This window comes from Melanostigma gelatinosum, assembly GCF_949748355.1.
Source record: "Melanostigma gelatinosum genome assembly, chromosome: 13".
Taxonomy (NCBI): Eukaryota; Metazoa; Chordata; class Actinopteri; order Perciformes; family Zoarcidae; genus Melanostigma; species Melanostigma gelatinosum.
This window is the reverse complement of record NC_136646.1, coordinates 8,167,534-8,187,925: the sequence shown is the minus strand read 5'-3', so window position 1 is coordinate 8,187,925 and position 20,392 is coordinate 8,167,534. Positions and strand designations below refer to the sequence as shown.

At 45.4% G+C, this 20,392-nt stretch overlaps 3 protein-coding genes across 8 annotated transcripts; 1 reads left to right on the top strand and 2 right to left on the bottom strand.

Moving 5' to 3' along the window:
• The first annotated feature begins 878 nt into the window (after positions 1-878).
• ubn2b (ubinuclein 2b) lies at positions 879-10,192 on the top strand. 3 transcript variants are annotated; one of them, XM_079282197.1, is made up of 17 exons: positions 879-2,275; positions 2,965-3,093; positions 3,202-3,303; positions 3,709-3,840; positions 3,952-4,058; positions 4,387-4,897; positions 5,115-5,185; positions 5,267-5,396; positions 5,637-5,743; positions 5,852-5,962; positions 6,338-6,481; positions 6,563-6,613; positions 6,705-6,747; positions 6,917-8,209; positions 8,522-8,723; positions 9,214-9,282; positions 9,525-10,192. In XM_079282197.1, exons 1-17 carry the CDS (start codon positions 1,922-1,924, stop codon positions 9,569-9,571), a joined length of 3,603 nt encoding a protein of 1,200 aa, XP_079138323.1. In that variant the 5' UTR covers positions 879-1,921; the 3' UTR covers positions 9,572-10,192. The 3 variants fall into 3 exon arrangements, with proteins under 3 accessions (XP_079138323.1, XP_079138322.1, XP_079138324.1); XM_079282196.1 differs by having other exon boundaries at positions 6,917-8,245; positions 9,525-10,189; XM_079282198.1 differs by lacking the exon at positions 9,214-9,282 and having other exon boundaries at positions 6,917-8,245; positions 9,525-10,190.
• An 86-nt stretch (positions 10,193-10,278) lies between these two features.
• trir (telomerase RNA component interacting RNase) lies at positions 10,279-12,064 on the bottom strand. Of its 4 annotated transcripts, none has more exons than XM_079282200.1 (3): positions 11,236-12,064; positions 10,829-10,900; positions 10,279-10,733 (listed from the first exon to the last, which is right to left on the bottom strand). In XM_079282200.1, exons 1-3 carry the CDS (start codon positions 11,542-11,544, stop codon positions 10,626-10,628), a joined length of 489 nt encoding a protein of 162 aa, XP_079138326.1. In that variant the 5' UTR covers positions 11,545-12,064; the 3' UTR covers positions 10,279-10,625. The 4 variants fall into 4 exon arrangements, with proteins under 4 accessions (XP_079138326.1, XP_079138325.1, XP_079138328.1 ...); XM_079282199.1 differs by having other exon boundaries at positions 10,829-10,952; positions 11,254-12,064; XM_079282202.1 differs by having other exon boundaries at positions 11,325-12,064.
• Positions 12,065-14,133: 2,069 nt separating this feature from the next.
• On the bottom strand, positions 14,134-15,892 carry LOC306787238 (ferritin, spleen middle subunit-like). The gene is made up of 4 exons (XM_079282331.1): positions 15,594-15,892; positions 14,982-15,128; positions 14,678-14,803; positions 14,134-14,559 (listed from the first exon to the last, which is right to left on the bottom strand). The coding sequence occupies exons 1-4, from the start codon at positions 15,693-15,695 to the stop codon at positions 14,404-14,406; spliced, it is 531 nt and encodes a 176-aa protein (XP_079138457.1). The 5' UTR covers positions 15,696-15,892; the 3' UTR covers positions 14,134-14,403.
• Between the last annotated feature and the right edge of the window lie 4,500 nt (positions 15,893-20,392).

Below are 20,392 nucleotides of genomic sequence, written 5' to 3'. Positions count from 1 at the left end.
ACCTTGATACGGTTTAGTGAGAACTATAATGGTGTAAAATGGTATGGTGAAGATAAGCTGACCATGTGGTAGTGCAGCCGGTCAACCCAGTACAGGTGAAAGGAGAGTAGACATGACTGCTTTGTGTTGGGCATTATTTAAACTAAATCATCTTTCATGTTGCAACGGCCTTTCAAAATGTTGCAGAAAATGAAGTGAAGTGAGTTGGGTCTTTGCAGCTGATGCACATCAGGTTAATATGCAGCATGTAATTGGATGAAATTGCACAGTGTGGCTGTATGTACATGCATACATTATTTGTATTTCATTTCCAGAGAGCAAAATTACATTCTTGAGAAGCTAACCAAAACAGTTTTTTTACTGATAGACTAAAGACCTCTGTAGATAACAGAGTTAATGGTTGCTCAGGAGAACCATGAAAGAAAACAGGCTTATGGTAATTGAGCCAAAGTAGATTTAAATATAACTGAAATAAATGAGGCTGTTTCGGTGTAACACTTTTACAGTCCCTGTTCTGTTCAAATGAAAATATTAAAGTGGTTCATTTGAATAAGATTGATACATGAATACAGATACAATCTTTGTGATCTGATGGCATCATTACTCATACAAAGACGAGCACTTAGACTGGACAAAAAGTCAGACTTGTATTCATATTTTCATATTGCAAAAATGACCCGACAACTCAACCTGCAATGCTGTCTCTGCATTAAAAGACGCCTCATGCTTCAAGCGCTATGAACAAAAATGTTTTTCCGAGTCCATAAGATTGTGTTTATTTGAGAGATCTTTTTTTATTTATCAAAACACTGCATTTTGCAGCACTGCATTGATTTTTCTGCGTGTTATTAAGTTTTTATTTTCTTCAACTTGACCAGAGCAGACAAGCACATAGAAATATACCAACACAAATACTGAAATCAGAGTAATCATATATCTTGTATAGCAAATGAAGATACTTAGAAAAAGATGTTTGTATAAACGAATGAATGAAACGTTTGTAAAATAATTAAGCTGTTTATGAGAAGTGCAATATCCCCGTTCTTAAAACGCAATTCGAATTTGGCATGTATAGTTCAAAAAGTGTTAACTGCAGCATTAATTCAAACTCCAAAATCTCAATCTGTACTCTCTGCATCTGAATTACATAATTGTCTACTTTATTTTAAGAGTATATTGCAACGGTGAAGTTCACTCATACTTCTGAAGTGCACCTCTTTAGCTTCAGGGGGAAGATGGAGGATGTATAGTTTCATTTCCGGATTTTACGAGCAACCAGGGCAGAAAAAAAAGCGTCATACATAATCCCTGCCTGTAGTAAACAGTGGTGATGCGTTCAGGGGTCCAGACATCCCGCCCGTTGTAAACAGTGGTGATGCGTTCATCAGTCCAGACAACCCGCCCGTTGTAAACAGTGGTGATGCGTTCAGGGGTCCGGACATCCCGCCCATACAGAACAATCGTCCCCCTGAACATTCGCGCATGTCTGTCAGGTGGGCGTGTTTCAGCGCTGCCATTGGACAAACACGGTTCCTTTTCCTCGCCGGCTTCCGCTTTCCTTTCATACGCACGCCCAGCCACTGAATAATGATAATAATGATCAAGATGGCTACTACAGAATCCTCCTTGCGGTAGCTAACCTCCAATTTCATGGAAGCGCTCAAAACTGTTATTTCCCACAGTTTAAGTCCCTCGTAGGTGACGGGGGCTCTGCCGGGGACACTACTGTATGGATTAATACGGACCGGGAGGAGATAAAAGTAATTGTGTTGCCCTCCGCACACATTCTGAGGAAGCTAGCTAGCAGAGCAACTAGCTAGCTCTAACATTACTTATCGACCATCTCCAGGTTTTAGCTCTCCAGCCAACGGGCGGCTCGAGAGGAGTGCCGTGTGCCCGGTCGTCGGACCGAAAGCGTCAAATGGCAGAACCGAGGAAAGTACCGTTCGTCACCATCTCGTCCTTCAACACTCCAACGCCGACCCCGGAGTCCAGCAAGAAGCGCCGCCGCGAAGACGAGGCCGTCGACATCACTTTTGTGAAAGATGGAGATGGAGGTGGCGGTGCTGCTGCTGCTGCTGCCGCGGCGGCGGCGGCGGCGGTCGGGTCGGGAGGTGGTGGAGGTCCGTTCGGTAACGTGAACGCGAAGGGATGCGACGCCGAGACCGGGGAGGCGAAACCCACCGTCCGCCTCCACCTCCCGCTGTCCGAGCCAAGTGACCGCGGGTCCTCCGAGTTCAACTACGGCGAGCTGGTCAACACAACTCTTACTCAGGTTAGAGCGCACAGTAGGGCACCGTGATGGCACCATGATGGGAGCGGGAGGGGCCTAACCTGGCATCACTTCGGAAGTGCTGCGCTGGTTGCTGTTGTGAGGCTGAGGTGTCAAACTTTGGATGTGTTGTTAATCGCGCATAAGTGGCGTTAATAAGGCTGTTACCCAGTGAATAACTGCTGTCATTATGCGCAATAGTGATGTATTTGTTTATTATACGGGGTATTAAGGTCAGGAAAGTGTTTAAAGGATTAATCCCGTTCATGTCACAGAGTGACCTAAGTGTGACTTCAGACACTATATCTATATATGAGTTACTTTGGCTGATGTGAGGTGTGCAGATTTGTTTTGATTGTAATAAAGAAGTGTCAAGCCAGATGTAGCGGAGCTTTCAGAACAGGCAAAAGTTTCCAAGTTGTGATTACAACTTTGTGTTGTCGGAATTACTCAAAATGGATGCGGAATAAAACTCCACGCCCTCATTCAGTAATTCAGACTCCCCCAGATGTTTAATAGCTCCGTCAAGAGCCACAGGAGACTTTAAAGAAGTGTTTTCACAGTTGTTGTAGTGACTAGTAACCCGATCTTCATGTAATATAATTTCCTTGCCCCTTTTCATTGCTCCTTTTTACGAGAATAGGTACTCTACAGATGTCTCATGTCATTACTTTCTCATTTCCCCCCCTCAGGTAAAGCCTCCAGGTTCAACAGTCCCCAAAGGACTCGCTCCTGCCCTGGACCCCAACGACCCGTTTGCCGACGATGACCGCGAGAGACGGGAGGTCGAAGCGATGGCCAAGAAGTTTGACAACAAATATGTAAGAGTCGTGTTCTCAAGATGCACCAATCAGATGTGACAGCTGTAACCGCGTGCATGCAGAAGGATGTCTGGTGTATGCATTTTAAAATGTTTGTGTGTTTTGCAGGGCGGTGTCCCAAAGAAGAAGAAGAAGGACAGGATGCAGGATCTCATTGACATCGGCTATGGCTACGACGAGACGGACCCTTTCATCGACAATTCAGAGGCTGTGAGTTCCCTTTTTGACAAAACACACACACGTCACTCTCTGCATTACTCATATGGGTCACTTGTATTCCTTAATAGTCAGCAATCAAATCAAATTAAATCAAAATGAAAAAAGTGCTTTCATTTCATTTGCGAAATATGTAATCTCCATGAAAACGTATGTTGCTCTTCAATAGTAGAAATAGTCGTCTGATGTTGCAGTTTGATCACATCTTGTATCATTATCTTCTTATATCCTAACAGCAGAAACAAGATACTGCAAAAGTATAATGTGCGTGCACAGTTAAGTATGGTGTTGAGTAAACTTGGGACTTCTGTTGTTATTCTGAGCCGTGGTGAAAGCCTGGCGCAGCGCACGGTAGTAGAAGGAAAACTAACGGTAATTATGCGTCTCTCCTGGCCTCAGTATGACGAGCTGGTCCCGGCCTCCCTCACCACCAAGCACGGAGGCTTCTACATCAACACGGGCACGCTGCAGTTCAGAGCGGCGTCCGACTCCGAGGGAGAGAACGCCGGCGCGGACGACAATCGCTTCAAGGTAAAGTCTCATTCCTCACACGCAGGCAGATTGTCAATAATACGCAGCCAAATATGCCCGTTTTCAGTTTTATTCCTCTGAATATGAACGACCGCTGCACCTGTTTTGCAGAAGACGAAAGAAGGCGAGGAACGGGTGATAAAGAAACATCGGAAAAAGCCAGATGGTGGAATTCTGGAGGACAAGAAACCCAGGAAGATCAAAGTACCAAAGCCCGGGTGAGTGTTTTTACCACGGGCTTTGTTGCACACAGCAATGCAGCTTAATGAGCAGATTGTCGGAGCAATGACTCAGTCAGGTGGCTAGAAAAAATAGACTGAAACTATTAGTTGAGTAATTGTTTAGTTGATCAATAGAAAATCAGTGAATTGTTTCTTTGATCGTGGAAAAATGTCAATTGCAGCCATTGAAATGTGAGGATTTGCTGCTTTTCTCTTTGTGAACGCTGTTAACTCCCTTGCTCTTAATTTCCCATAATTCTTATTTCATATTCTCCGCATGAGTCCATTAACCGTCCTTCTCCTCGTTCTGCTCCCGTCCTGGCAGAGTGTCGGCCCTGAATGTCCATCGGCCGGAGAAGAAGAAGAGGAAGAAGCTGATGAAGGATTCCATCCACCTGGCCAACATGCTGCGTCGCTTCACTCGGGAGAAGGAGGAGTTGCGCAAGAGGACCGTGCCGGCTGTCGGTTTGCCGCGTCCCGTAATCGCCATCGCCGCCAAAGCGCCCATCGCCACCAGCGCAGCACTCCTCAGCGCCCAGCCCAAGGCCGCCGGCGGCACCGAGTGCAACATTTCCGACCTAACCGCCGACCCGGTCGTAATGTCGCTGCTGGGCTCGGCCAACAACGACATCCTGCAGGACATGATGGGCGACCTGGACTTCGGGATGCTGGACTCCCCTCAGCCCTCCAGCCCCCTGCAGGGAGAGAACGGCTCCTTTGGGATGGGACACAAAGCCGGCGGCAGCAGAGTGCCGCAGGGCACCGTGATGGCCCCTCCCCCTCTGCCCAGCGGACTCGCGGCGCCGCTCGCCAAGCGCATTGAAGACCTGCGATCGGTACGAGCTTCAGCACTCCGCTGGATCGTGTGTTCGATCAGAGCTGCAGCTAAGAGTTATTTTCTTTGATTAGTCGTTCTGCAATCTGACCGACAGTCCGAAACTAAAGATGTTCAAGTTTTAATGCTATAAAGCAAAAATATATGAAAAATCCTAAACATCTCATCCTCCCCACAACCTTTTATGAAATATGAACACACTGCTTGTCCCTTCACAGGCGTCCCGTCTGTTTGACACGGAGGGCAGGAAGAAATTCTTCACACTGGACATGAACAACATCCTGCTGGAGTGAGTACCGTGCCAGATGTTCACGTTTTCAACAATAACACGTTTTGTATCGCTCACACTCGTGTCTTCGCTCGGCGGCAGCATCGAGTTGCAGGTTCAGGAGCAGCCGGCGGAGGTGCGCGCGGTCGTCTACGCCCACCTGGAGGCCTTTGTGCCCTGCAATAAGGAAGCTCTGCTCAAACGCCTTAAGAAGCTCAGCCTCAACATACAGGTGCGCTGCTGTCTGCAGTTTGCTCTTCATATGTCGCTTTAACAATGTGCAGGATTCAGTGGTTGGACGTTTCAGGCTTTTCTATAGTGAAGGGAAATGTTTGGCCAGAGAATAATTCAGTTTGTTTTTGATGTAATTGATTAGCAGATGACACTAAAAGGCTTATGTCGCCCAGAATTGATGACTGTGTGCTGGCAGGTTCGTGTTATTTTTTGACTCTGCTTGTCCGTCGTCTCCCAGGACGACCGCCTCCGAACGCCGCTGCTGAAGCTGAAGCTGGCGGTGTGCAGCGTGATGCCGGAGCAGATCGCCCGGTACAACATGGACTGTATCGCCAAGGTGGCAAAGTGAGGACGCTTGTCGGGCCAGTTTATCGCAGCATCTGTTTGCCTTTTCTTTTCTTGTTTTTATCGTATTTCCAGCCTCTCTAAAGGTGTTTCTCTCTGTGCTCACAGGCAGCAGTCGGGGGAGGGAGAGAAGAACGGGTCAGAGGATGACGACGAGGAGAAGCCAGGGAAGAGGGTGATGGGCCCTCGGAAGAAGTTTGTGTGGGACGACAAACTCAGGTCAGTTTCAGGGAGGGAGGTTTGTTTCTTGTGGAAGTGGCAATAACAGGGGAACCCATGCGTCCTGGGAAACAGTTTTCAAGTCGTGGAAAATTTGATAAAAAGTCAAATGTCCTGAAAAAGTATTTTAAAATTCCACTATTTTCATTTAGCTGAGAATGAACTTTTTATCTGTCCGAGCTCCTCAGAGTTGGTAATATTGTCGTCTGAATCTTATCACAGATTGATAAATGTGATTTCCACCGAGAGGAACATATTTCAGTGAATGGTGCGACGTCCGTCTGTCATACCAGCTGGATCATCATTGGAACTGTACACAATGTACCTGTGATGCTATATTGTTTCGTTGTGACGGAGTATTTCGATCGCGTGCAGGTTACTGCTGTGCAACCTGGTGCGGGTGAAGCTGGGCTGCTATGAGCTGGAGGGCAAGAACTCTCTGTCTCTAGAGGACTACCTCAAAGCCTTCATGGAGACCGAAGTCAAACTTCTCTGGCCCAAAGGCTGGATGCAGGCCAGGTACGTGACCGCTAAGTTAGTATTCACAATAGATCACCGCTGCCTTGTATGTCTATGTGACGTGTGTTTTTCTGTTCGCAGGATGCTGTTCAAAGAGAGCATCATGGCTCACGGTCACCTCACAGGCTACACGTGAGTCACGTGACTTTTCATTCACCGGTATCTTCAGAACTAACTGTCTGGCTTGTTCTCACTCCGTTTGTGTTGTTTTTTTGGGCTCCAGAGCAAAGAAAAGGATGGTCACTACTCCCAAGGCCAAGCCAAAGGTGAGACTTGACTTTCATATCGACAGCAGAGTTTAGTTTTTGATAAAGACGTGACACTCATCTCTCGAAATGCAAACCTTTCCTTTAACATGACGTGAATGTGTGTGATACATTTCGGTTATGATAAATACAGCTTGTGTTGATGTTTCTGTGTAATGTGTACTTCCAGGAGGCCGTGTGGGTTCAGCGGTCCACACCCTCAGCGGGCACCACGCCCTCCCCCGCGGGCCAGGTTGCCAAGCGACCGCCTCCGTCCGAGCCCATATGTGTGGATTCGCTCGACGAGGACCCGACGGCCCCCTCCCTGGACTCCATCTCCCAGGCCCTGGCCATCCTCGGCAACGCAGCCAAGGGCCTGGCCCACGGGGACAACCCCCCGTCCCCCGACGGACCCAAGGCTGCCGCCAAGCCCTCCTCGCTCCACGTCTCGCCGCTCGTCCAGCAGCAGCAGAAGAAGAACTCAGTCGGCACCCCCAGCTCCAACGCACCTCACTACATCTCTACCTCTTCGTCCATCTCCACCCCTCTGTCTCGGCCCCTCTCCGTCACCTCGGCCCTTCTGTCTCGGCCCCTCTCCGTCACCTCGGCCCTGCTGCCCTCGGTGCGGGCGGACGGGATGGGGCTCATCAAGGGCGCGGCGCAGGTGCACAGACACTCGGTGTTGAACACTCAGAGGACCGTGGCTGTGGGCATGGCCAAGGCCAACATGCCTGGCTCGGCGTCGTCGCCTAAACCTCGCCCGCCGCCCACCGCGTCCCCGCTCGTGGCCCCGAAGGCGGGGGCCCCCACTTCCGGCCTCCTCAAAGGCAGCAATAATAAAGGCAACGACGCTCTCATCATCGTGTCGCCCCAGCCTCGGTCGCACACCCTCATATCCTCCTCACACATGCTCCCCAAAACCTTCCAGATGCCTCGCCTGCCCCACACCCCGCTGAGCAAATCCTCCCCCTCCCTCACTCAGACTCTCTCTGGGGTTCAGGCCCGGCCGCAGTCCAACTTCATCACCCCCATGCACGCCACCCTCACCAAGTCGGCCCACAGCAGCATCCCGCCGATCGTCAAGCTCACGCCGCGCACCCTCAACCCCACCACTACCACCTCAGCCTCGCCCTCCATCTCCATCGGCCCCAGGTCTCAGGCAAACCCCCCGATACACCAGTACTCTGCCAAAAGCGCAGTCGGGTACCGCCCGGTGTTCTCAGGTGTCCAAGGAGGAGCGAGCAAGCAGGTGCAAGTTAGCTACACTCCTGTTGGCGGCCAGAAGACGCTCAGCAACAACAGCACCACCAACGCCAGCCTTATTAACACCATATCCATAAGCAAGCTTTCAGGATCCAGTGCCTCCCCCACAATAGCCTCTGCCAACCAGGGCCAGCGTCAGAGGCTGGGGGGCGGGACACCTCAGGGGGCCAAGCCGGTCACGTCTGTCCCAGCGTCAGCCGTCTCTTCTCAGTTGCCCCAGGTTTGCACCGCCAGCATGTCCAGATCAAAACCTGTCGTGAGTGCTTCCTTTTGTCTAAATGAATTATTTGAACACATTTACATGCACTGTGCCGTAGCAGTTTGATCATTCCACACTTTCGCTTTGTGCTACAGCTACTTATCCTTCAGCAAAGAATCTGAGTACTACTGAACAGGAAGATATTTTATCTTGATTCAGATGAACTGAAAGTCTCATATGTGGGAAAGATTTTAGGCTGCATTTTGGAGGTTTGCATATAAACATAGCTAACGTGTTTTTCTTTCCGACACAACATCTACGTCTCCTGCTCAGGTCACCACGGCGGGCGGCGGCAGCAGTCTGCTCGGCTCGGCCCCGCCGCTGCCCCTGGGGTTCGGGATGCTCGGGGGCCTGGTGCCCGTATCCCTGCCCTTCCAGTTCCCCCAGCTGCTGAACCTGCCCCCGCTGGGCTCCAGCACGGTGGCCGGCGGCTCGGCGGCCAGTAGCAACGCATCGTTCTCTACCCTGACCCAGAGTGAGTGGGGCAGAAACACGGACGTGGCTGAAATTTAAACGTTGCACCACGCGTCCATTTACTATCTGTGGCAGGTTGCTAAATATGATGTAATGTTTATTGAGGTGAAATATTCATGTTTACACATTAGGGCAGGCATTGCCTTGTCTGGTGTTCCTGCATAGGCGTTGTTTTGTGTTTTATGTCATAGCATCGTTTGTTTTATCATATCGTGTGTCAAATGTAAGCTTGTGATTTTTCTCCTGTTTGACATTATTCCATTCTGTTTGCTTCATTTCTCCCCAAAATGTCTCCCTTTTCCTCTACCTTCTCTACCAAAACGATGCTCAATCCTCTATTGGTTACTCCCCCTGTCATGGCTGTCATCACCCGCCCCCTTCACCTTTGTGCCATCTCGCTCTCTCTCTCTCCTGCCCCCACCCCCTTCTCCCCTCTCCATCTGTTCCTCATCTCCCTCATTGGTTCTTGTTCCCCTGTCCTGTCTCCTCAGATCTGTATAAGAGTCTCCAGGCAGGGTCTCAGGTTGCTCTGCCTCCTCACTTGCAGCTCGCTTTCTCAGGTAAAATCTGAACCCCCCCTCCACCCTCAAACGCCTGTTCCATTTACTCCCTCCCTCCCTCCCTCCCCTCCTCTTCCAAGTGTCTGGTGTTCTCTGTCTCGGGGTTGTCCTGTTCTCTGCTCGCCTGTTGGTGGCAGCATGCCTTTCTGTGTAGTCATTTCTATCTGTCGTCCGACCTCCGTAATATGTTTTTCTGTCTGATGCTTTTCACTGACATTTCAAAAACTATCATTCCCATCCAGATATCAGTCAAAACCAGGGAGGAGACGCTAAGAGGAAGACGCTATGATACAGCTGGATTGCAAACCCCCCAGGGGGGGAGGGGCTGTCTAATGAAATGACCATGTGACGTGTTGGGACATGAACGTGACTTTTGGTGACAGATGGACAGGTCTGAAATGAGGACTTTGTTACACTTAAAGATCTTGATCTGAAAAGATTGGCTCAACATTTCACGAACACCGCAGTTTAAATGTAACTTTTTCAAAAAAAAACAATTTGATAACTTTTAAATACCATTCAATGAAATGACAAATACAGGCTGTCAATGTTTACAACATAGACCTATATCACTGTGGACAGGGAGAAGGAACGAATGGGATTTTTAGGTGTGTGTGTGTGAATGAGTTTGGTAGGTGGGATTGAACGTGTGCCTTTTGTATGTCTCCCTCTCTGATGCATGGTCACTGTGTCTATTTGGTGCTGTTTTTATCAGGATGTAATTATCACTGATACCTGTAAGAAATGTAAACTGCAAATAGAATGAGCTTTGTCTTTTCTCAACGAGAGCTGTACACTTTTTCATTGTACTTGAATTCCTGAATGAATTCCGGTCTGTATAGAACTCAAACCTACTTTTAATTAAACATTTTTCCCTTCAAAAATGGAGATATTTGGTAAGTTTATACTTTTAACAAGAGTCTCGCAGTGAAGTCAAGTGAGACTATTACAAACCAACACAAAACTGAGGCACAACACCACACATTAATGGGCAGTGTAGATTTAATTGACACCTTGGTTTGACTATTAAATCAAATCCAACTGCTGATGAACCCTAACTTAACCCAGACATGACAAATTAGAAAACATTTAACAATAATGAATGCCAAGTTTCCAAAACACCTTTTGACATCAGATTACCAGAGTCCCAACAAAGAACAAGCAGGACAAAAACAACAAAGAGGGAAAAAGGCCCTTCAATCGACGCAGTTTGTGAAGAGCTTTCTGCGAAGGGTGACTTGAACTGGCAGTATGAGAAGGTTCAAGATTGGCCGGCCGTCCCGGAGCTTCTCCCAGATGGTGTCCACCTCACAAACACTTTGTCGCGTTCGCGTCATGGAACCCTACTTGACCAGAGGCCTGGTCTTATCGTCGTCCCCACACTCGTGGGCTTTGTACTTTTTTACCTCGGCCATATACGATGACCAAGCATCGCTCTTGCCAGGCTTGCTCTGCGGGACAGGAAAACGCAAAGTGATTAAAGTCAGAAGTCCAAGAACATTTCAAATTGACCCCCCCCCCCCCCGCCGCCATCATCTCCACTCACTTCTGATTCGTTGTTCTGCTTCTTTGCAACCACGCCGGTCTTTAGGAACACGCCGCCTCTGCGCTTCCCCACCTGGGTTAGGGGATAGAAGACTGAAACCGTTATAGGAGCCCTTGCAGATGGACTGTCAATGAAGGAGAGTACACCAGAGCAGACGGCCTACATTTAGTTTCTCGCCGCACCACCGGCAAAACCATCATCAGTAAAAAGGAGCATCCATAGTCTTCGCTGGTCTACAATTATTGCCACAATGTGTTCAGAACACATGGAAAAGTAAAACAAATCACTGGCATGTACGACTGAAATATTGGCCATTATTTCAGGATGTAATAACTTTAGTGTCAGAGAGAGACTGTCAATGGTGCCCCACTTTGGATGCGTGTTGAAATACTGCTATCTCATCTTACAACTGCCAAACCCCTTACAAAGCTCGTCACAGGAGGGGGCTTCTTTTCCACTGGTGTCAGTCCTTGCTCGGTGTCTCTCGCCTCGCCACCTGTTTGCTGCGTGTCCTTTTTCCTCTTCGCCTCCGCCTCCATCTTCTTCTTGAACATCTCCATGAAGCTGCCGTCGTTGGCGAACGCGTTGCCCCCGGGCACCGGGGCTCTGCTCGCCGCCGGCGCGGGGCTGCTGGAGGGGGACGCGGGGCTGCCGCAGCTGGAGTCGCTGCTGCTGCCGCTCGTCTGAGGTTTGCCGTGTGCGCGCTTTGAATACATGTTGCCGGGCGCAATGTTCAGAGGCAGTTACGGTCCAGCGGCTCGAGTCGAGTTAAGTATCCGTAGTCTGCAAAGTGTGGCTTTGTTGCCAAGTTGGCCTTGAATGAACAACACCGCTAACACGCCGCTAGACGGGCTGGACCCGCAACACAATACAAAAAGCCCCGGAATCAGTCCACCTAAATAGCTGCAGTCCAAGTCGGGAAAAAAAGAAAAATAATTTTAAAAGGCTTCACAATGGCAGCCCTCTGGAGCACAACCTCCAGACAAAAACAAAAGCAGGCGCTGGTCCGGTTGCTAACGTGCTAACACCGCGGACTAATGTCCGGTTTAGTGAGCTCTTTACAGACGAACAAACTCTACTTGGACCTCCAATTCATGTGTGAGACGTATCCAAATACAACGATACAGCAAAGGTGTACCTCAAAGTTCAAATGCCTGCAGCAAAGTCTCAGAGGTTCGTAGAATTTACACACGCTTTTCGCTAACTTCAGCCGTCTAGCGCTTGCTGTCGGCCATGTTTAATTTCCCCCTGATGACGTCACTGTGTGGCTGTAGCGTCCGCTGCTGTGCCAGAAGTGACGCAGATATTTAAGAATCCTTACTGGAAGACTACTGTTGAGCTTTTACTTCAAACATGTACATTGCATTTGTCCCTCACTTAAATAATCAATGATAATCACTGACTACATAAAGACATGGAAACAAGCGTTTTAATTATGAGATTTTCCATTGTGAAAGTCAGATATTTCTACTGTGAAATAGCTACATTTCTGAATACTTGAGGTACTATAAAAACCCATTGCTCAATGATGATTGTCATATTTGATTTCAGGACATCTCTAAATATCAACATAATGAAATGACTTCGATCTGAAAAGAAATGTCTGACTTTTACTTTGGAAAATCTCAGAATTGATATAATATTGATGTTTTTTTTGTCTTTATGTTGTCAGAGATTTCTTCAACTCAAAGGCATCAGTCATTGCTGTAATAACTAATTTCATTTTTTTTTCAGCAAACAAAGATCAAAGACTAAAGCTAAAGACATGTCCCTCACAATTTTGTGGCATTTTTGTTTTCAATTTATTAGGGACACAGAATGCATGCTTGTGAGTAATCCCCTTGACCTTATTTACAGCTACTTTGAAGGAATGCCAGTACGTAGTTAGTAAAGACAGGTTGATCATATCTAGTAAAGACGTGTGAAGACGTTTAACTCATCGACTGTTTACTTTTAATTTAATACATTGAAGTGGCCGTGGGGCAGACACAGTCTCTATATTTTGGGTAACTGCTCTAATGGAAGCGCAGAGAAGTGTCTGCTTCCTGGTCTGACCTCACGGATTAGGTCCACTAACAAACTGGGTCAGATATACAGAAATGAGATCACGCTCCATCCAAAGTGGGATGGACGCCTTCACTCCGAAACAGACCAGGTTGCACCGCCATGTTTCTACCGCAGCCCAGAACGGACAAACCACACTGTGCCTCTCAAGAGCCTTTTGTGTTTTTTCGTTACCTGAGGGCCTGAAAGGGAGGGGTGATCGGAGGTGTATTCTCATCAATCAATCAATCAATCTTTATTTGTACAGCAAATGTCATACATGTTAGTGCAGGTCAAAGTGCTTCACAGATGACTGACAAGCCAAAAATACAACAGAACAAGTGTGGACTGAGAAAACTAATAAAGCAGAAGAAAAACAACTAAAAGTAAACTAAATAAAAATGTTATAACTTGAGACCAATGCCCACGAGAAAATAAAATGATAAAATGTAATAAAATAGAAATAAAAAGTCAACACAAATAATAGTACAGCAGTGTGAAATAAAAACTATATTTAGAAAAATAAAACTGCTATTTTACAACTTAAATACAATGAATTAAGTGTCTGCAGGCCCACTCTCTAAGGGACACTGTTACATCATTTATTGAAACAGGCTGCACTTCACCAACGGAGTTCATTTGTTATCAGCAGTGTGTAAGAATCCCATATCAGTTTACATGGAAATGAATAGGTGGTTATTTACCCTGAAGTTGAAGTGAAAGTAGACATCCACAGTCTCTGGGTAAGTCCAGAGACTAATGAACAAATGTCAAAAATAAGTTTACAAATTTGTAAACAAAATTAGATATATTCTGCACAGATGTGTTCCTTCCAACAATGCAGGCCAATAAAAACATTGAAACTCTTATCATTAGATTTCATAATTAACAGTTATGTGGCAGTGTGCCATTGTTGAATTCCTTTGTTCAGTAATAAAAGAAAATGTAGGAGGAATGTAGGAGGAATCAGGACTTTCACGTCGTTGAACTGTGGGGAAAATTAAATTGTCCCTGCTGAGAAGGAAAACCAGAGCGTAAAGCTCTGTTGACTTGGTGACAATTCTTGTAGATTTAAGGCAGTGCAGTCATTCATGGGCATGTACACTTTATAAGGGAAAGCGTTACAGATTAGCGCCATTTATGAGTTACCCGACTACTAACCAGCACTTTGGTTTAATAAATGATGGTGTGTAAACATAACAGCTTTTAAGTCAATATGAAAAGGGTGCGTAACAGATGCAGATCAGACAACAGAGTCCAGCTCAACATGTTTATTCAGATTCAGAACAGATCAGAAACAGTCATTCAAATGTCACACAAGAGGAGATTTATAGGTGATGAGGGCAAAGTAGTCACATTATAAATATCCATCCTTAAATGACATTTAAAAAACCCGGTGACATCACCAGAACTCATCAACTCCACAGGTCAAGCAGATTAGATTTAAATGCACGCTCACTGGAACAGAAGGGTGCGTTTAAGGCCTGTGTGCCACATCTTCACTCCAGGCTCAACCCTGAGACTTTGCATATTTAGCTCTTTGCCCCCAGGGTGTGCTTGTCGAACAGGTACTCCGCCATCTTGTCTTTGTTGGCGTCCATGCGGGAGAGGTTGGAGATGTAGTCGCCCAGCTTCTTGATGGCCTCCACCTGCTCGTTCAGGTAGTGGGTCTCCAGGAAGTCGCACATCTGAGGAACAGAGACGAGAGAGAGATTACTACACGTACAGACGAATGCTAGAGCACACGAGTTTGTGGTGTAGCCGGGACCGTCTTTGGCAGACCACGCGGCACTAATTCACACTTGCATGAGGGTCTACGTTGTCAGAAGCCAGTTTGTGCAGGTCCAGCAGGGCCTGGTTGACGTTCTTCTCCAGCTGCAGGGCGCACTGCATGGCCTCCAGCCCGCTGCCCCACTCATCACGGTCTGGTTTCTACAGAGGGAAGAAAACATTTAATTATAGCAGACTGAAGAGTCATGATAATAATTGGTGGTAAACGGGAGGGACCGAGTGTCCCACTGCTGCAGGTTAATCCCAGTTTATTTGTCCTAGACAGACAGGGTGCTGCAAGACACGTCTCAACGGGGCCAGTCCTCCAGTGTGTACCGACCTTCAGGTCCTGGAGGAAGATGCGTCCTCCCCTGTTGTTCTGGAAGGCCAGCAGCTTCTGGGCGTGCTCCCTCTCCTCGTCACTGTTCTCCTTGAAGAAATGGGCGAAGCCTTCGAGGGCCACATCGTCACGGGAGAAGTAAAAGGCCTGTAAACAAGGGACAGGAGGGGAGGAAGAGCAGAGGTTAGGAACTGTGATTAGCAGACTTCACCAATTATTAAAAAAAAATAAAAAAAGGTTGTGACAAACAATGCAGCAAAGTAGTGTTCAGGCACATGAGTCATGGTTTTGAACGGTTTAGTCGGTTTGGACACAGACCAGTGTCATGTTTGAAGAACTTAAAAAGAGCATAAACATGACTCAGCAGGTTTGATTCAATGTGGCGAGTGGGGGATAAAACATTCCTTATCTGGCAACCATCAGATAAACAAGTGAGAGATGCAGAGAAACAGTGCTGTCATATACTGCATTACTTATAAAACACAATCAATTTAATGACAATTATATTTATTCTTTTAACAGCTAATTTTTTTTATATCAATACATGCAATAGATGCAGATACTTAGCATACATTAATACGAAGATAAAATACATTGAAGTGTTTTTCTCACCATGGAAGTGTAGGTGTAAGAGGCGAACAGCTCCATGTTGACCATCCGGTTGACGGCGGCCTCGCAGTCGCGGTGGTAGTTCTGACGGACCTGAGACTCCATTGTAGCTGGCGTTTCTTGCGGGTTTTTCCTCGTTTTCTTAGCAAAACGGTACAAAAAAATAGCTTAACGACGACTTTCTCGGTAGTGTTCAAGTAATAAATGTTTGTCGTGTCCGGAATGCAGAGTAGAAGAAGTAGTACGCGGGACAAAGGAAGAAGTTCCGTTCAAACACTGTTGAAGCAAGAACTGCTTGTGCTTTCTTTCCTTGGTGTGAATGGTAAACGTCTCGCTCCGCGGTTTTATACCCTTGCCGGAGCTCGTGAGACACGTTACGTCACTCCACGCATTTCCGCCAATCACTGAGCTCAGACAGCGGGAGAGCTGTGAGACAAGGGATGAGGTCGCATCCCCCTTCCTCATTCGGGGAAAACAGGTTTTTCACATTCCATTGATTTATTCACACGTGCAATGACGAGGCACTTTTTGTTATTATCTCAAAAGACAATAAACTGAATTATATATGAATGTAAATTCAAAGACTGAATAGGTTGAGTGTGCAATTTATGTGTGCAAAGATGGGTTGTGAAGTTTCATTTTCCCTTCATACAAACAGCATAAAGATATAAAACTGTACATTTAGATTTAGAAAACTGAATAATGTTAAACATCAGAATAACTTCCGATCCTCTGTTTCATAGTGCTCTTGACATTTTTATGATTTTTTTAACAGAGATTACATCCTGAGTTCTGGCCTTGCCTTCTCTCTATGAAGCGACCCAGCACTGGATTGTGAACCAATACTCCCCATAAGGCATCTGTAGACCTTGGTTAGCTATGTAGTTAAAGGAGCACTCAGGGAATTTTATTTTGTTTCACATCCGTAAAGTTTGGGGAGACTCACAAGAGGTAGATTAAATACAAAAACAAAAAAAACAAGAAAAATGCATCCTACATTTCCCACAATGCAACCATTATCATTTTATAATTCCTCACACTGTCACACTCATTTTCACTCTGGGCCACATCAGCATCACGGTCGCCCGCAAAGGGCCGGTTGTAAATGTAAGACTGTGTAAATGTAACTTCTCCTAACATATTGGTAAATAACTGTATCTGCATTTGATTATTGTTTATTCAAGTGTAAAAACATTGTACATGCAGTTATATAAATGTAAAAATATATGTAAGCACATTTCTGTTATCATAACTTAAATCCTTTTAATTTAGAGTTAAGAAACCCACATTACTCTATCAAACTTTTAAAGAAAATATCAAACACAAGTTTCACAATAACTTTGTTCAAAGCTTAAAATCCTGTCAAGGGTGCGTTTGCACAATCCCATGTGAAGTATTTCATGTGTTGTAAAGCCACGTTTAAAGTAGTTTTCAATGTACTCACAATACATTTCCATTTCAAGTGTACAGTAACCAGCCAAAGAGCTGCTTCTATGACTGTGTGTTTAAGTATCTCATCATTTTGACTGAAAAGTGACAGTGAGTAAAGTAAGTAAACTAATTGTAAACATTTGCCTCTGAGATGTAGTGGAGTAGAGAGGTATTTAGTCACAGCAAATGGAAACACTCAAGTACCTCAAAAAACTGTCAAAATTGTACTAAGGCGCAGTACTTGAGTACATGTAGTTAGTTACTTCCCACCACAGGTTTAATTAAAGCCGGTTCAATATAGCCTACATATTAGCAGATTGAACTTGGTGATCATGTGTCACATCACATGCTGTGCCAGAAAACACCACACGTTTGATCGCTTTTCGTGCCATTGAATACAATTTCTCAACGAATTCATTGGACGTAACAATAGACCCTATCACATATAAAACCAAACAAAAATCCATCTTCATAAAAACAAGTTGTACAAATAATAACATATAAACAAGCATATTAAAGCTACTGCAGATGTAAAAACAAAAGCAGTTCACTTACCAAAGTTGTTGTTCACTTAAAGACAAACTGCATCCTCCTTTCTTTGTTAACAAAGAGTTTAATCTCACGGTTGTTCAGTACATCTGTGCATTTTAGTTCCAGTAAGAAGTCCTTCTCGATTCATGGACGCCAGTGAAGACAGTCGAGCCTCCCCAGTTGTATTTCTTGAATACGTTTTAATGTGTTTGAGGGCTGAAAATGTCCGCTCGACAGAGGCAGTAGATATTGGGATAGTCACCGCCCAACATGTCACACTAGCCCACTGACCAATCACGTACTTGTAGGCCAGCTAGCAGGTTCTGACACGTCAAAGAACACGCCCAACATGTCAAATTAAAGATCTGATTGGTTGAACACTATTACAATCAACAATATCGTCCCCATTTACTTAAACTGCAAAGGGATTCACTTGAGAGTCTGCAGGCCTTGGCCTCTCTTCTTACCTAGAGACACAGAGGTGAAATCTGATTGGATAAAAGCTTTACTTAAAACAAGCTGCACTGGAAGCAGAGCAACTGAGGAAGACATTAGCTGTGCAATGAGAAAATAAGACAATGGGGAAAATATTTTTATAAATTATAATACATGTCGTGTTTAAGAAAAACTATTAAATTATAAAATAGCTATAACTTTGTGATTCTGTTTAGGCCAGCAGAGAAGGCCTTGCAGGCCCTGACGGCCCACCACTGGACTGGGTGGGATGTGATCCGGACACAGCATGACCAAACACCAGTTTGTTCCTGACTCTCAATGCCGTTTCATTACTGTCACAATGCTACACAGGCTGCTTAGATAACAGCTGGATGTTTTCTTCCTGTTTGTGGCTGCTACACTAATTACGTCATGCAGCGTTTCCTTCTGTGATCAAGTCAGTCGGTGTTAAACACAGCAGCGCTTTATCGCCCCCTGCCGGGCTGAAACCAAATCACCAAAAGAACCCTCTGTCCTGTTTCCTTACTGCCGTGCTGCAACCAGTGGTAGAATAATAAGTAATACTCAAACCTTTTTCTTGAGGGCCTGCCGCGGATAGGCCAAAATGAGCCGGTTCGATTCCCACCTTACCAAAACTAAATGTCCAGTATTTGGTTCAAATGATTAGCTACAGAATGTGGCTATAATACCAAAATAATGATAGTTTATTTGTATAGCATTCATGCATAAACACAAAGTGCTTCACGTCAAAGAATCAAGATGAGATACTAATTTCCAAATATGATGCTGCAGTTTTACTTATATTATTGCAACAATAACAATGTATGTTTGTTGTGCAGATGAGCAAAGATAAATGTTGAATCATTTAATTTTCTGTGTATTACTACCACTAAAGTAAAGACAGTCAGAGGGGCACTTTCAAGATAATTTATTGAAAAAATACAGATGCACAAAAACAAAATGCCCCTAAAACATCATATATAAAACAAATGAACAATACATTTAATATACAGTATATATACATTAGATGTGTATCCAGAAACATATTTACAATATAAGTGCTGAAACAATAATCGTCAACATTATCTAGTTTCAGCTTCTCAAATGTCCGTATACAAACCATATTTATTCTAGTGCTTTAAATGTATACATTCTAATTAAATAATGATATTCATTCTAATGCAATCATTATATTTATTCTGGTTAAATAATTCAATTAATACAATTGAACAGTGTTGTGTGTGAGTGAGGGTATATTTGGGGTTTGTTGAGTTCGTGGTCACTTCTTCTTCTCTGCAATCCATCTGTCCCTCTCAGCCTCATAAAAGTCAGACTGTGAGAAGTCTCTCCGGGTCTTCTCCTTCACCATGTCCTGGTCCTTGTGCAGGGAGAACATCTGGAGGGGCAGTAGATGTACTTCCCTGACACCCCGGGGAAGCTGCTGTGCACATGGGGTTCACTGCTGGGACCCTGCTTCAGAGGCTGGTGACATTTGACTGTTTGTCCGAAGATAGAGCCGTGATCAAACTCTGTGTAAAGCATTCAGGTCTTAGGGATCTTCAGAGGTCTTTCCCCCCTCCTCCACCCCCCCCCCCCCCCACACACACACACACACCCACCCCATTTTAAAATAAAAGCCGCACACACATGATTTGTTGCAGCTGTTACGTGTTGCATCTCGGCCAATCAGACATGAGTATTCTGATAAGTTTCCTGATTCGAGTGACATTTAAACACACCGCGACACAAGAGGGAGAGACGAGGAAAGACATGGCAGAGCAGGACAACAGTCATGTAAGCTGTAAAAGATAAAACATCGGACAATCTCCAAATGAGAAAGTTTGCCAGCGATATCAGAGCCTCTCTCTCTCACAAATTCTTTCTTCTCTCTCTCCCTGTCTATGTCTCTCTCTCTCATACAGTCATTCAGGTCTTAGAGACTTTTAGAGGACCCCCCCACACACACCCCATTTCAAAATAAAAGCCCCAAAGAGTGAATTCTAATTGTGATGAAGCCAGGCATTTAATAACCTCTGTTTATGTGTGTCAGACATTATGATTATGTCTCCTCTCCCCACCCAGCACCACCCTTTCAAAATAAAAGCCCCATGGATTAACTGTATTTAAACAAGCTCAGAATTAGGCTTTTTTGTTAAAAAAATGAATGCTCTTACTAATACTGCGACAACTACTAATGCTGCTGCTAATATAGTATTACTACTTCGACTATAACTTTTGCTGTTGCTACTATTACTGCTACTACTGCTACCATCAATATTTTTACTACCACTACTGCTATTACTACCACTACTACTATTACTTATACGACAACTGCTACTACTACTACTGCTATTCATGCTACTAAAAGTAGTAATACTACTACA

What these genes read in the sequence shown, in the direction of transcription:
- ubn2b (XM_079282196.1), top strand. Translation starts at nt 1,922, where the DNA reads ATGGCAGAACCGAGGAAAGTACCGTTCGTCACCATCTCGTCCTTCAAC. An exon ending in AAAGGCTGGATGCAGGCCAG is followed by an intron (nt 6,482 to 6,562) that starts GTACGTGACCGC and finishes TTCTGTTCGCAG; the next exon opens with GATGCTGTTCAAAGAGAGCA. An exon ending in GTTCTCTACCCTGACCCAGA is followed by an intron (nt 8,724 to 9,213) that starts GTGAGTGGGGCA and finishes CTGTCTCCTCAG; the next exon opens with ATCTGTATAAGAGTCTCCAG.
- trir (XM_079282199.1), bottom strand. Translation starts at nt 11,544, where the DNA reads ATGTATTCAAAGCGCGCACACGGCAAACCTCAGACGAGCGGCAGCAGC. An exon ending in CCCCTCCTGTGACGAGCTTT is followed by an intron (nt 10,953 to 11,253) that starts GTAAGGGGTTTG and finishes CTTCATTGACAG; the next exon opens with TCCATCTGCAAGGGCTCCTA. An exon ending in AGCAGAACAACGAATCAGAA is followed by an intron (nt 10,734 to 10,828) that starts GTGAGTGGAGAT and finishes CCTGTCCCGCAG; the next exon opens with AGCAAGCCTGGCAAGAGCGA.
- LOC306787238 (XM_079282331.1), bottom strand. Translation starts at nt 15,695, where the DNA reads ATGGAGTCTCAGGTCCGTCAGAACTACCACCGCGACTGCGAGGCCGCC. An exon ending in TCTTCCTCCAGGACCTGAAG is followed by an intron (nt 14,804 to 14,981) that starts GTCGGTACACAC and finishes TTCCCTCTGTAG; the next exon opens with AAACCAGACCGTGATGAGTG. An exon ending in CTGACAACGTAGACCCTCAT is followed by an intron (nt 14,560 to 14,677) that starts GCAAGTGTGAAT and finishes TCTGTTCCTCAG; the next exon opens with ATGTGCGACTTCCTGGAGAC.